At 49.5% G+C, this 12,855-nt stretch overlaps 1 protein-coding gene across 3 annotated transcripts in view; it reads left to right on the top strand.

The window, feature by feature from the left end:
* The first annotated feature begins 6,368 nt into the window (after positions 1-6,368).
* Positions 6,369-12,855, top strand: part of DNAJA3 (DnaJ heat shock protein family (Hsp40) member A3) — a 31,263-nt gene continuing 24,776 nt past the window's right edge. For 2 of the 3 annotated variants that reach the window (XM_033235900.1, XM_033235899.1), the window contains exon 1: positions 6,369-6,650. In XM_033235900.1, coding sequence (XP_033091791.1) covers positions 6,440-6,650 — 211 coding nt within the window. In that variant the 5' untranslated portion in view covers positions 6,369-6,439. The remainder of the gene's footprint in view (positions 6,651-12,855) is intronic. The other variant, XM_033235901.1, reaches the window with a different exon arrangement.

Below are 12,855 nucleotides of genomic sequence, written 5' to 3'. Positions count from 1 at the left end.
CGGTGAGTTGAGATCGCACCATTGCACTCCAGCCTGGACAGCAAGAGCAAAACACTGTCTTAAAAAATAATAATAATAAAGTCTAGCACCAAAAAGAGACCAGGCATAGGCCTGGGCTGCTCTCAGCTGGGAGTCTTTCCCATGTTTTTCTTTCTTCTGTGTGGCAGATCCCAAGGACTTTGTCCTTTCCTTTGGTAATTACCATCATCCACTCCACTACACTCCTTAAGAGTTCTCTGGCCTCTTACACGCCTGTAATCCCAGCACTTTCGGAGGCCAAGGCGGGCGGATGACGAGGTCAGGAGATCGAGACCACAGTGAAACCCGGTCCCTACTAAAAATACAAAAAATTAGCCGGGCGCGGTGGCGGGCGCCTGTAGTCCCAGCTGCTTGGGAGGCTGAGGCAGGAGAATGGCGTGAACCCGGGAGGCGGAACTTGCAGTGAGCCGAGATCGCGCCACTGCACTCCAGCCTCTGCGACAGAGCTAGACTCCGTCTCAAAAAAAAAAAAAAAAAAGAGTTCTCTGCTTCATAATAGAAAATACTGGTTTCTCGACAATCAGCCTTCCTGCTATCCCTGAAAACAAGAACACACACACCCTTTTGACATGGAGGATTTTTACTGTTCATCGCTATGGGGAAATAAATGGGGGATAAACAAAAATTAAAACAAAAAAAGGGGGAAGTTACAACGGTGACAGTTTTCATATTACCGAGCTCTCCTGTAGTTCCTCACTCACTCTGAGGTAGTAAATGAAAGGCCTTTTGGCTCTTATTCTCAGCTTCTATTCTTGAAAGTTGTTCTTCTCGGCCGGGCGCGGTGGCTCAAGCCTGTAATCCCAGCACTTTGGGAGGCCGAGACGGGCGGATCACGAGGTCAGGAGATCGAGACCATCCTGGCTAACATGGTGAAACCCCGTCTCTACTAAAAAATACAAAAAACTAGCCGGGCGAGGTGGCGGGCGCCTGTAGTCCCAGCTACTCGGGAGGCTGAGGCAGGAGAATGCCATAAACCTGGGAGGCAGAGCTTGCAGTGAGCTGAGATCCGGCCACTGCACTCCAGCCTGGGCAACAGAGCGAGACTCCGTCTCAAAAAAAAAAAAGAAAGTTGTTCTTCTCAACCAGTAACATTCCCCCAACCCCCATTTCCCCTAAGTTTTGGGCTCCCTGTGAGTAAGTAACTGTGTCTGAGTTCTTAGTATTCTCAGTGCTTAGTGGAGCCTGGCACATGGGGCTAATGCAGACTGAGCACTGGCTATAGCATCAAGTACTATAGGAAGCCTTTACATTATTTCACTCAGATCACCCTTTGAGGTCATTACTATATTTTGTTTTGTTTTGAGACAGAGTCTTGCTGTGTTGTGCAGGCTGGAGTGCAGTGGTATGATCTCGGCTCACTGCAACCTCCACCTCCCAGGTTCAAGTGATTTTCCTGCCTCAGCCTCCCCAGTAACTGGGACTACAGGTGCGTGTCACCACTCTTGGTTACTATTTTTTCTTTTTTTGAGAAGGAGTCTCACTCTGTTGCCCAGGCTGTAGTGCAGTGGTGCAATCTCAGCTTACTGCAGCCTCCGCCTCCTGGGTTCAAATGATTCTTGTGTCTCAGCCTCCCAAGTAGCTGGGATTATAGGCACGTGCTGCTGTGCCTGGCTCATTTTTGTATTTTTGTTTTTTGTTGGTTTTTTTTGGAGACGGAGTCTCATTCTGTCACCCAGGCTGAAGTGCAGTGGCACAATCTAGGCTCACTGCAACCTCCACCTCCCAGGGTCATGTGATTCTCCTGCCTCAGCCTCCTGAGTAGCTGGTATTACAGGCGCACACCACCACACCCAGCTAATTTTTTGTGTATTTTTAGTAGAGACAGGGTTTCACTATGTTGGCCAGACTAGTCTCGAACTCCTGACCTTGTGATCTGCCGACCTCAGCCTCCCAAAGTGCTGGGATTACAGGCATGAGCCACCATGCCCGGCCTCATTTTTGTATTTTTGTAGTGACAGGGTTTCACCAATTGGCTCAGGCTGGTCTTGAACTCCTATCACCTCAGGTGATAAACCTACCTCAGCCTCCCAAAGTGCTAGGATTACTGGCATGAGCCACCGTGCCCGGCAATTTTTGTACTTTTTAGGAGAGACGGGGTTTCACCATGTTGGCCAGGCTGGTCTTGAATCTCAGGTGATCCTCCCGCCTCGGCCTCCCAAAGTGCTGGGATTACAGGCGTGAGCCACCACACTGGGCTGAGGTCGTTACTATTAAGTCCTCGTTTATTTATTTGAGATATGGTCTTCATTTGTCACCCAGGCTGGAGTACGGTGGCACAATCATGGCCCATTGCAACCTCAGCCTCCCAGGCTCAAGCAATCCTCCCACCTCAGCCTCTCAAAGTGCTGGGATTACAGGTGTGAGCCACCGTGCCCAGCCTATGTCCCCATTCTAGAGAAAAGGAAACAGAGGAACAGAGTGAAGTTGCCCAAGGACACACAGATGGTAAGTGGCACAGCTAGAATTCAATCCCAGGCAGACTCCAGAGCTATACTTTTTTTTTGAGAAAATGTCTTGCTCTGTTGCTCAGACAGCAATGCAGTGGCACTATCATAGCTCAATGTAGCCTTGAACTCCTGGACTCAAGTGGTCCTCCCACCTCGGTCTCCCAAATAATTGGGACCATAAGCATATGCCACATGCCCCGCCAATTAAAAAAAATTTTTTTTTTTTTTTTTTTGAGACAGAGTGTCGCTCTGTCGCCCAGGCTGGAGTGCAGTGGCCGGATCTCAGCTCACTGCAAGCTCCGCCTCCCGGGTTTACGCCATTCTCCTGCCTCAGCCTCCCGAGTAGCTGGGACTACAGGCGCCCGCCACCTCGCCCAGCTAGTTTTTTGTATTTTTTAGTAGAGAGGGGGTTTCACCGTGTTAACCAGGATGGTCTCGATCTCCTGACCTCGTGATCCGCCCGTCTCGGCCTCCCAAAGTGCTGGGATTACAGGCTTGAGCCACCGCGCCTGGCTTAAAAAAATTTTTTTTGTAAAGATGAGGTCTTGCTATGTTGCCAAGGCTGGTCTTGAACTTCTGGGCCCAAGTGATCCTCCTGCCTCAGCCTCCCAAGGTGCAGGGATTTACAGGCATGAGCCACCATGCCTAGCACAGAACCCATACTCTTTTTCTTTATTGTTAAGACGGAGTCTCACTCTGTCACCTAGGCTGGAGTGCGGTGGCGCAATCTTGGCTCACTGCAACCTCCATCTCCTGGATTCAAGCGATACTCCTGCCTCAGCCTCCCGAGCAGCTGGGATTATAAGCACCCGCCATCACACCCGGCTAATTTTTATATTTTCGGTAGAGACGAAGTTTCACTATGTTGGCCAGGCTAGTCTCCAACACCTGACCTCAGGTGATCCTCCCGCCTCAGCCTCCCAAAATGCTAGGATTACAGGTTTGAGCCACCACGCCTGGCCACAGAACCCATACTCTTTTTTTTTTTTTGAGACGGAGTTTTTCTCTTGTTGCCCAGGCTAGAGTGCAGTGGCGCAATCTTGGCTCACTGCAGCCTCTGCCTCCTGGGTTCAAGCGATTCTCCTGCCTCGGCCTCCCAAGTAGCTGGGACTACAGGCACGTACCACCATGCCTGGCTAATTTTTGTATTTTTAGTAGAGATGGGGTTTCACTATGTTGGCCAGACTGGTCTTGAACTCCTGACCTTGTGATCCGCCCTTCTTGGCCTCCCGGAGCACTGGGATTACAGGCATGAGCCATCACGCCCACTCATAACCCATTTTTTTTTTTTAAGACAGAGTCTTGCTTTGTCACCCAGGCTGTAGCACAGTGGCGCATCTTGGCTCACTGCAAACTCCACCTCCCAGGTTCACGCCATTCTCCTGCCTCAGTCTCCCGAGTGGCTGGACTACAGGCACCCGCCACCATGCCCGGCTAATTTTTCATATTTTTAGTAGAGATGGGGTTTCAGCGTGTCAGCCAGGATGGTCTCAATCTCCTGACCTGGTGATCCACCCACCTCGGCCTCCTAACATGCTGGGATTACAGGCGTGAGCCACCGTGCCCAGACCTTTTTTTTTTTTGAGACGAAGTCTCACCCTGTCATCCAGGCTGGAGTGCTGTGGCACAATCTCGGCTCACTGCAACCTCCACCTCCCAGGTTCAAGCAATTCTCCTGCCTCAGCCTCCCAAGTAGCTGGGATTACAGGCGCCTGCCACCACACTCAGCTAATTTTTGTATTTTTAGTAGAGACAGGGTTTCACCGTGTTGGCCAGGCTGGTCTCAAACTCCTGATCTCAGGTGATCCACCCGCCTCGGCCTCCCAGAGTGCTGGGATTGCAGGTGTCAGCCATTGCGCCCGGCCCAGAACCCATACTCTTAATCACTATGCTGGTCATTTAAGTATTTGCTGAATGTATTAAAGGAACTCTTTTGCTCACCTCCCAACACCCTTGTTCATCTCAGTCCTCTCCATTCTGTAGCCCAACTCTCTTCAACTATTACTTGCAATTTACGATAGCTTGGTCATTGTTCTTCAAAGCACTGGTGGTTTTTAATCTTCGAGTCTCAATGCCTGTGGAGAATTTGACAAAAGCTATGGGTATCTACCCAAATTAACATCCACGTACACAAAAATTTGGTGTAACAATGCTGGGAGTAGGGGGAAGGGAAGTAGCACAGATTCCCAGGCTTTGGGGATGGGGGCGAAGATTTAGGAGCACAGATTGTTTTAAATCCAACCAAGAATCCTCAGGTTTTCTTCCTATTGCTTGAGGTGGTGATGATGGTGGGAGTGTGAAAATTGGAAGTCCTTTACAAGACTAATCAGGTCAGGTCTCCCTTCCTAGCCTCATCTTATCACATACTTGTTTTTTTTTTTTGAGAGAGAGTTTCGCTCTTTCACCCAGGCTGGAGTGCAGTGGCGGGACCTTGGCTCCCCGCAACCTCCGCCTCTGGGTTCAAGTGAGTCTCCTGCCTCAGCCTCCCGAACAGCGGGGATTACAGGTGCGTGCTACCACGCCTGGCTAATTTTTGTATTTTTAGTGGAGACAGGGTGTCACCATGTTGGCCAGGCTGGTCTCGCACTCCTGACCTTGTGATCCGCCCACCTCGGCCTCCCAAAGGTGAGGCGTGAGTCACCGGGACCGGCCTCAGCACATACTCTTAAATTTACAGCTTAAGCAAAGACGGCAAACACTTTCATATCTTAGACATTTGTTTCTGAAGTTCAGGCTACTTGGAATACTCCACCCCTACCTGACACACTTTTTCATCGATGTCCAATTTGAATCTTACTTCTCAGAAGCCCTGACATCCCAAACTTCCTCTCCCCCATTTTAGAAATGGAATGACTCCTTCACTTTGTATGCCTGTAACAGTGCTTATTCCTATGATAGCATTCAACATTGTTAGTTGGTAAGGAGCCTCTCTCGGGTCACTGTTTGCTCCTCCCGAGCAGAGATGGTGTATCATGCATCGTTGTATCCCCGATATTCTAGAACATGCATGACACACAGCAGGCGCTCACAAGTTTTACTAATTTAGTTTTTGGGCAGCACGGCTCCCATTCTGAACCAGCAAGTTCACTGCAGGTTTGGAAAACGCTAACACGCTTAAGGAGGGAGCTAAGGTAGGCTAGGTGGCTCTCGCCTGTAACCCCAGCACTTTCGAGAAGCCGAGGCGGGTGGATCACCAGTTCAGGAGTTCCAAGACCAGCCTGGCCAAGATGGTGACACCCCCGTCTATACTAAAAATACAAAAAAATTAGCCGGGTGTGGTGGCACTCGCCTGTAATCCCAGCTACTCGGGAGACTGAGGCAGAGAACTGCTTGAACCCGGGAGGCGGAGGTTGCAGTGAGTCGAGATCGCGCCACTGCACTCCAGCCGCGACAGAGCGAGGCTCTGTGCCCAAAGGAAAAAAAAAAAAAAAAAAGGAGAGAACTTAGTCTTGTTAGAGGAGGCGGGTGGGGAATCAGCCTAAGAGAAAGTGAGACTCCGGCCAGGCTATGGGGGTGGCGGTGAAGGTTTACTAGAAGCGCGCGGAGACCCCATGAGTAAAACTCAGGCAATTCGCCGTAAGTCTCAGGGTCAGCAGGAGGGAACCATTGCATTGTACAGTGGGAGTGGCGCGACGGCGGGCCGCGTTGCATGCCGGGACTTGTAGTCTCGCCCTTAGCCAGAACTCTCGGACCAGTTATGTTCGGCTACATTCAACCAGGTCCTTACACCGATAACCTACACTCATTGATTGTCTAGCACAGAATAACGAGGTTCTGCAGGGCAAGTCTACCGAACAACACTCTTCAGACCAAACCCCGTTTCGGCGATGGCTCCTCGGAAGGCGCGTTGGGTGCGGCTGCGCGTGCGCCACGCATGCGCCTCTACGCGCTCCCGCCGTCCCCGCGAGGCCCCCTAGAGCCGGGCGGCGCAGGCGCAGTGTCCCCCGGCCAAGATGGCGGCGCGGTGCTCCACACGCTGGTTGCTAGTGGCTGTGGGGACCCCGCGGCTGCCGGCTGCATCGGGGAGAGGGGCTCGGCCACCCAAGGAGGGTGTAGTGGGGGCATGGCTGAGCCGCAAGCTGAGCGTCCCCGCCTTTGCGTCTTCCCTGACCTCTCGCGGCCCCAGAGCGCTGCTGACATTGAGACCTGGTGTCAGCCTCACAGGTGAGGGCAGGTTCCAACTCCCGCGTGGCGGTTTCAGGGCCTAGAAAGGAGTGAGTCTACTCGTTGTGACTGCGGCTGCGGGGGTAGTGGGGTGGAGGGTGTCTTCCGACCCGGATGCAAAATTGCCGGAGACACAGTCAGACAAGAGGCGGGGAGGCCTAAGAGGCTACTCAGCCGTCAGGGAAGGGAGAGAAGCGTGTAGCCTCCGGCGGCGGTGATAAAACGCCCCGTGGACCGTGATCCTTCACCTCTCTGTCAACATTTCTGGAGGCCGCTGCTCCCTCGTCCTCTTCCTTTCCTATCTCTCCACCTTCTAGCCCGTAGCGGAAGGGAAGAGCTAACTGCCATTAGGAGAGGCCTAGGTACTTCTAAGTTACAAAAACCCTGCAAGATGCCTGTCGTCTTCCCCATTTTAGAGAATGGGAAACTGAGATTCAACAGAGGAATCGACCAGCCCAAGGTCATGAAGTTAGACGGGAAGAGTCGTCTCAAACCCATCTCAAACCCGCAACTGTCGTGTCATAGCTTACGCTCTTTCTATCACATGGTGCTAATTCAAGGGCACAGTTAACAATCTTTTTAGAAGTCCTTACTTGGTGATTGTAGTAATAACACAGTCAGACATTTATTGAGCACTTACTGTTGTCCAGGCATGGTTCCCCCCTTACATCACATTTCCACGTGAGAGGCACTGTTATTCCATTTTATAAAGATACCGAGGCTTAGATGTTAAACCACTTACAAATGTCACAAAGAGGTGGAGCCTTGATTTCATTGCCTGAGATGATACTGAATTATACGTTAAGCCTTGAAGTGCTTAGCCATGTTTTCTTTTCTTTCTTTTTTTTTTTTTTTTTGAGACTGACTCTTGCTCTGTTGCCCAGGCTGGAGTGCAGTGGCTGGATCTCAACTCACTGCAACCTCTGCCTCCTGGGTTCAAGAGATTCTTCTGCCTCAGCCTCCCAAGTAGCTGGGATTACAGGCACGCGCCACCACGCCTGGCGAATTTTTGTTATCTTTTATAAAGATGGGGTTTCGCCATGTTGGCCAGGCTGGTCTCAAAACTCCTGACCTCAGGTGATCCGCCTCCCCCATTGGCTTCCCAAAGTGCTGGGTTTACAGGCGTGAACCACCACGCCTTGCTTAACCATGTTTTCTTATGCTGTGTGTTTTGTGCTGTATGTTGTATGTACCTGAATTGTGCTAGTTTCGTGTCCTCCAGAGTTTGTGCAAATGATATTTAAGCTATCTATAAATGTATAAAGATTAATAAAGGGCCCTGAGAAGAGAATTTATACCAAGTAACTTCCTATTGCAATCCAGTTTGTAATACTTACATAGTAGACAATTGTTAAAGTATCAGTAATTGTGGTTACTTCATACAATGTAAAGAAAAGAGACTGGGCTTCAGGGGTGAACTTTCGCAGTGTGTGTGAGTGGGGTGTATTATTTAATCCCTTTGAGCCTCTCTTTGAAAATTCATTCATTCACAGGTATTAATTGAGGCCAGTTGTATGCCAGCCGCTGTTCTGGGCGCTGAGGAGATGGCAGAGAACAAAGAGATTGGATGTGTGTTTGGTTAAGAGAATGATTATTTATTTATTTAATTATTGTTTACCATAGGGCCTCCTGTGGCCCAGACTGGAGTGCAGTGGCACGATCACAACTCAGTGCAACCTGGACCTCCCAGGTTCAATCGATCCTCCATCCTCAGCCTCTTAAGTAGCTGGCACTACAGGCATGCACCACCACACCCCACTAGTTTTCTGTAGATGGGATTTCACCATGTTACCCAGGCTGAGCTCAAGTGATTTGCTTGTTTCAGCCTCCCAAAGTGCTAGGATTACAGGCATCAGCCACTGCACCTGGCCAAGAGAATGAATTTTCTTTTTGTTTTGAGACGGAGTCTCACCTAGGCTCTGTCACCTAGGCTAGAGTGCAGTGGCACTGTCTCAGCTCACTGCAAGCCCCACCTCCTGGGTTCACGGCATTTTCCTGCCTCAGCCTCTCGAATAGCTGGGACTACAGGTGCCCGCCACCATGCCTAATTTTTTGTATTTTTAGTAGAGATGGAGTTTCACTATGTTAGCCGGGATGGTCTCAATCTCCTGACCTGGTGATCCGCCCACCTTGGCCTACCAAAGTGCTGGGATTACAGGCATGAGCCACCGTGCCCAGCCTTATTTTTGTTTTTGAGATGGACTCTTGCTCTGTTGCCCAGGCCGAAGTGCAGTGATGTGATCCTGGCTCAGTGCAACCTCTGCCTGCCATATTCAGGTGATTCTCCTGCCTCAGCCTCCCAAGTAGCTGGGATTACAGGTGTGTGCCACCATGCCTAGCCTTTTTTTTTTCTTTTTTTTTTTGAGATGGGGTCTTGCTCTGTTGCCCAGGCTGGAGTGTAAGTGGTGTGATCTCTGCTCACTGCAAGCTCCGCCTCCCGGGTTCAAGCAATTCTCCTACCTCAGCTTCCCTAGTAGCTGGGATTACAGGTGTCCACCACCACGCCTGGCTAATTTTTGTATTTTTAGGAGTAACGGTGTTTCACCATGTTGGCCAGGCTGGTCTCGAACTCCTGACCTCAGACTATCCGCCCGCCTTGGCCTCCCAAAGTGTTGGGATTACAGATGTCGGCCGTTGTGCCTGGTCAGCTTTTATATTTTTATTAGAGACGGGATTTCACCATGTTGGCCAGGCTGGTCTTGAACTCTTGGCTTCAAGTGATCTGCCCACCTTGGCCTCCCAAAGTGCTGGGATTACAGGTGTGAGCCACCAGGCCTGGCCCAAGAGTGAATTTTTAAATTCTGTCTCTGCATCTGTATACCTCATGGAGGGAGCAGTCGTCTGTTCAGTATTCTTTCTAGGTTTCATGTGGATTATTTGGAGAGATGTCATGATGGATTTTTTAATTTTTTTCTTAAACACATACATATTTTTTTATTCTGTAGAGCCATGGTCCTACTATGTTGCCCAGGCTGGTTTCAAACTCCTGGCCTCAAATGACTCTTCCACCTTGGCCTCCTGAAGGGCCAGAGTTATAGTCATGAGCCACCATGCCAGGCTAGATTTTTCAACATGAGCAAAAGTGGTCATTTTTAGAGCTTGCTAACGTTTTCTAATGTCAAGGTTGTTTTAAATAGAATCTGGCTGCATCTTTTTGTTCAAATATTAATTCCTTAGGTGACTTCTTTTATTAAGTCAAATTTGTTCAAGTTCCAGCTGTACAAATTTGGGAGCATTTGTTGTTATTGTGTATGTGAAAGAGAGGCACTAAATACTAAGCATTGTGTGAGGCTGTTACTAAGAACTGTGGTTAGCTGTTTTGTTCCCCAAGTGAGCTTATAACCTGCCACAGGCAAGTTTTGTATCAGGTAGTGTGCACAGGTGAGAGGCGGCATCCTTCAGGGTATATATGTTCTGTTTTCACAGGTAGAGTCATCAAGTGGTTGGGCAGGGTGGCTCACGACTGTAATTCCAGCACTATGCTGGCGCTGACACAGGAGGATCACATGAGCCCAACAGTTTGGCACCAGCCTGGGCAACATAGGGAGATCCCATCTCTACAAAAGTTTTTTTTCTTTTTCTTTTTTTTTTTTTTTTAAGATGGAGTCTTGCTCTGTAGCCAGGCTGGAGTGCAGTGATGCAATCTTGGCTCACTGTGATCTCGGCTTACTGCAACCTCCACCTCCTGGGTTCAAGCAATTCTCCTGCCTCAGCCTCCTGAGTACTGGGACTACAGGCACGTGCCACCACTCCCAGTTAATTTTTCTATTTTTAGTAGAGACGGGATTTCACCATGTTGGCCAGGATAGTCTCTATCTCTTGACCTCGTGATCCACCCACCTCGGCCTCCCAAAGTGCTGGGATTACAGGTGTGAGCCACCGCGCCTCGCCTACAAAAATATTTTTTTTTTTTTTTTTTTTTTTGAGACGGAGTCTCGCTCTGTCGCCCAGGCTGGAGTGCAGTGGCTGGATCTCAGCTCACTGCAAGCTCCGCCTCCCGGGTTTATGCCATTCTCCTGCCTCAGCCTCCCGAGTAGCTGGGACTACAGGCGCCCGCCACCTCGCCCGGCTAGTTTTTTGTGTTTTTAGTAGAGACGGGGTTTCACCGTGTTAGGCAGGATGGTCTCGATCTCCTGACCTCGTGATCCGCCCGTCTCGGCCTCCCAAAGTGCTGAGATTACAGGCTTGAGCCACCACGCCCGGCTACAAAAATATTTTTAAAAATTATCTGACTAGCTGGATGCGGTGGCTCACGCCTGTAATCTCAGCACTTTGGGAGGCCTACATGGGCGGATCACCTGAGGTCGGGAGTTTGAGACCAGCCTGATCAACATGGAGAAACCCTGTCTCTACAAAAATTACAAAATTAGCCAGACCTGGTGGCACTTGCCTGTAATCCCAGGTACTCGGGAGGCTGGGGCAGGAGAATTGCTTGAACCTGAAAGTCGGAGGTTGCCGTGAGCCGAGGTTGCGCCATCGCACTCCAGCGTGGGCAACAAGAGCGAAACCATGTCTCAAAAAAAAAAAAAATTAGCCGACTGTGGTGGCAACTGCCTGAACTCCCAGCTGCTCGGGAGGCTGAGGTGGGAGAACCCCTTGAGCCCAGGAGGTTGAGGCTGCAGTGAGCCATGATGACATCACTCCAGCCTGGGTGACAGACTATGACTCTTTCTCTACCAAAAAATTAATGAATAAATAAAGTCATCAACTGAGAAGCCATGTGGTGGCGAGCCTCTGGTCCGAGCTACTCAGGAGGTTGGGGTGGGAGGATTGCTGGAGTCCAGGAATTGGAGTTTGGCTTAGGCAACATAATGAGACCCCCGTCTCTTAAAAAAAAAAAATTAAAAAGGTCATCAACTCAGCTTCCAAACACTAGTCTGTGATCTTGTCTCAAATCTAGTAGTAAGTTGACGTAACAACACTTTAAATCTGACTTTTCTTCCAAGCAGAAAGAAAGCAGTTGTTGGTGGCTAGGCATGGTGGCTCATGCCTGTAATCCCACCACTTTGGGAGGTGGGTTGGTCACCTGAGGTCAGGAGTTTGAGACTAGCCTGGACAACATGTCCAAAGCTTATCTCTACTAAAAATAGAAAAAATTGGTCAGGCATGATGGCTGTAATCCCAGCTACTCGGGAGGCTGAGGCAGGAGAATCACTTGAACCCAGGAGGCAGAGGTTGCAGTGAGCCGAGATCGCGCCACTGCACTCCAGCCTGGGCAACAAGAGCCAGACTCCCTGTCAAAAAAAAAAAAAAAGCAGTTGTTGGACAATGGATTGGCCATTCTTGGAACGACTTGGAGGCTAATTTTATTCTGGGTTGTTCTAAAAAGGACAGGACATTTACTGGTCATATCTGGTAAAATAAATTGTCTATTAAATGAACTCTAATTATTGTTAATCATTGATGTCCTTTGGATAATGTCAAAAGTCATCAGACTGGGGATGGTGGCTTATGCCTGTAATCCCAGCACTTCGGTAGGACGAGGCCGGCGGATCACTTGAGGTCAGGAGTTTGAGATCAGCCTGGCCAACATGGTGAAACTTTTTACCTACTAAAAATACAAAAATTAGCGAGCTGTGGTGGTGTGTGCCTGTAGTCCTGGCTACTTGAGAGGCTAAAGCAGAAGAATCGCTTGAACCTGGGAGACGGAGGTTGCAGTGAACCGAGATCACACCACCACACTCTAGCCTGGGTGACAGAGCGAGACTCTGACTCAAAAAAAAGAAAAAACAAAGCCATCAATCTTGTAATTAAACGTGATTTGTCTTTATCCACATGCAGTTTTGTGCGTTACTATCTCTGTACTAACTCCAGTCCATGTTCTCTGCCCACAATGTTGAAGTCACAGCTGCCACAGGTCACTAGCAGCCTCAGCCTTCTGGCATTGGAAGGAGTGGTGAGAGAGAGGCTGGACTGGGACAGGGCAACCCCTTACTCCCAAATAAAGAGGGTGGAGTACAGGTTCAATAATAAGCCAGCTCTAGTGTTTTCTCAAGTCTGACTGAAGAAACACAGTAGTGGTCTCCTGACCCCTACTGCTTCCAGTGTGCTGTTTATATTCTCAGGGTATTGGGTATGCCAAACACACGGATTTATTTCCTATTTCTAATTTTAAGTATCCTGACCATTCCTATTCATTCTCCTCTCTGATTATCCTTTACCCGGCCTCCTACTTGGATGTGTTCAATACCTCTGGCTGTATTTT

This window comes from Trachypithecus francoisi, unplaced genomic scaffold, assembly GCF_009764315.1.
Source record: "Trachypithecus francoisi isolate TF-2019V2 unplaced genomic scaffold, Tfra_2.0 Lachesis_group15, whole genome shotgun sequence".
In the NCBI taxonomy this organism is placed as follows: domain Eukaryota; kingdom Metazoa; phylum Chordata; class Mammalia; order Primates; family Cercopithecidae; genus Trachypithecus; species Trachypithecus francoisi.
Note: the sequence above shows the minus strand (reverse complement) of the source record. Positions and strands in the feature narration are given on the sequence as shown.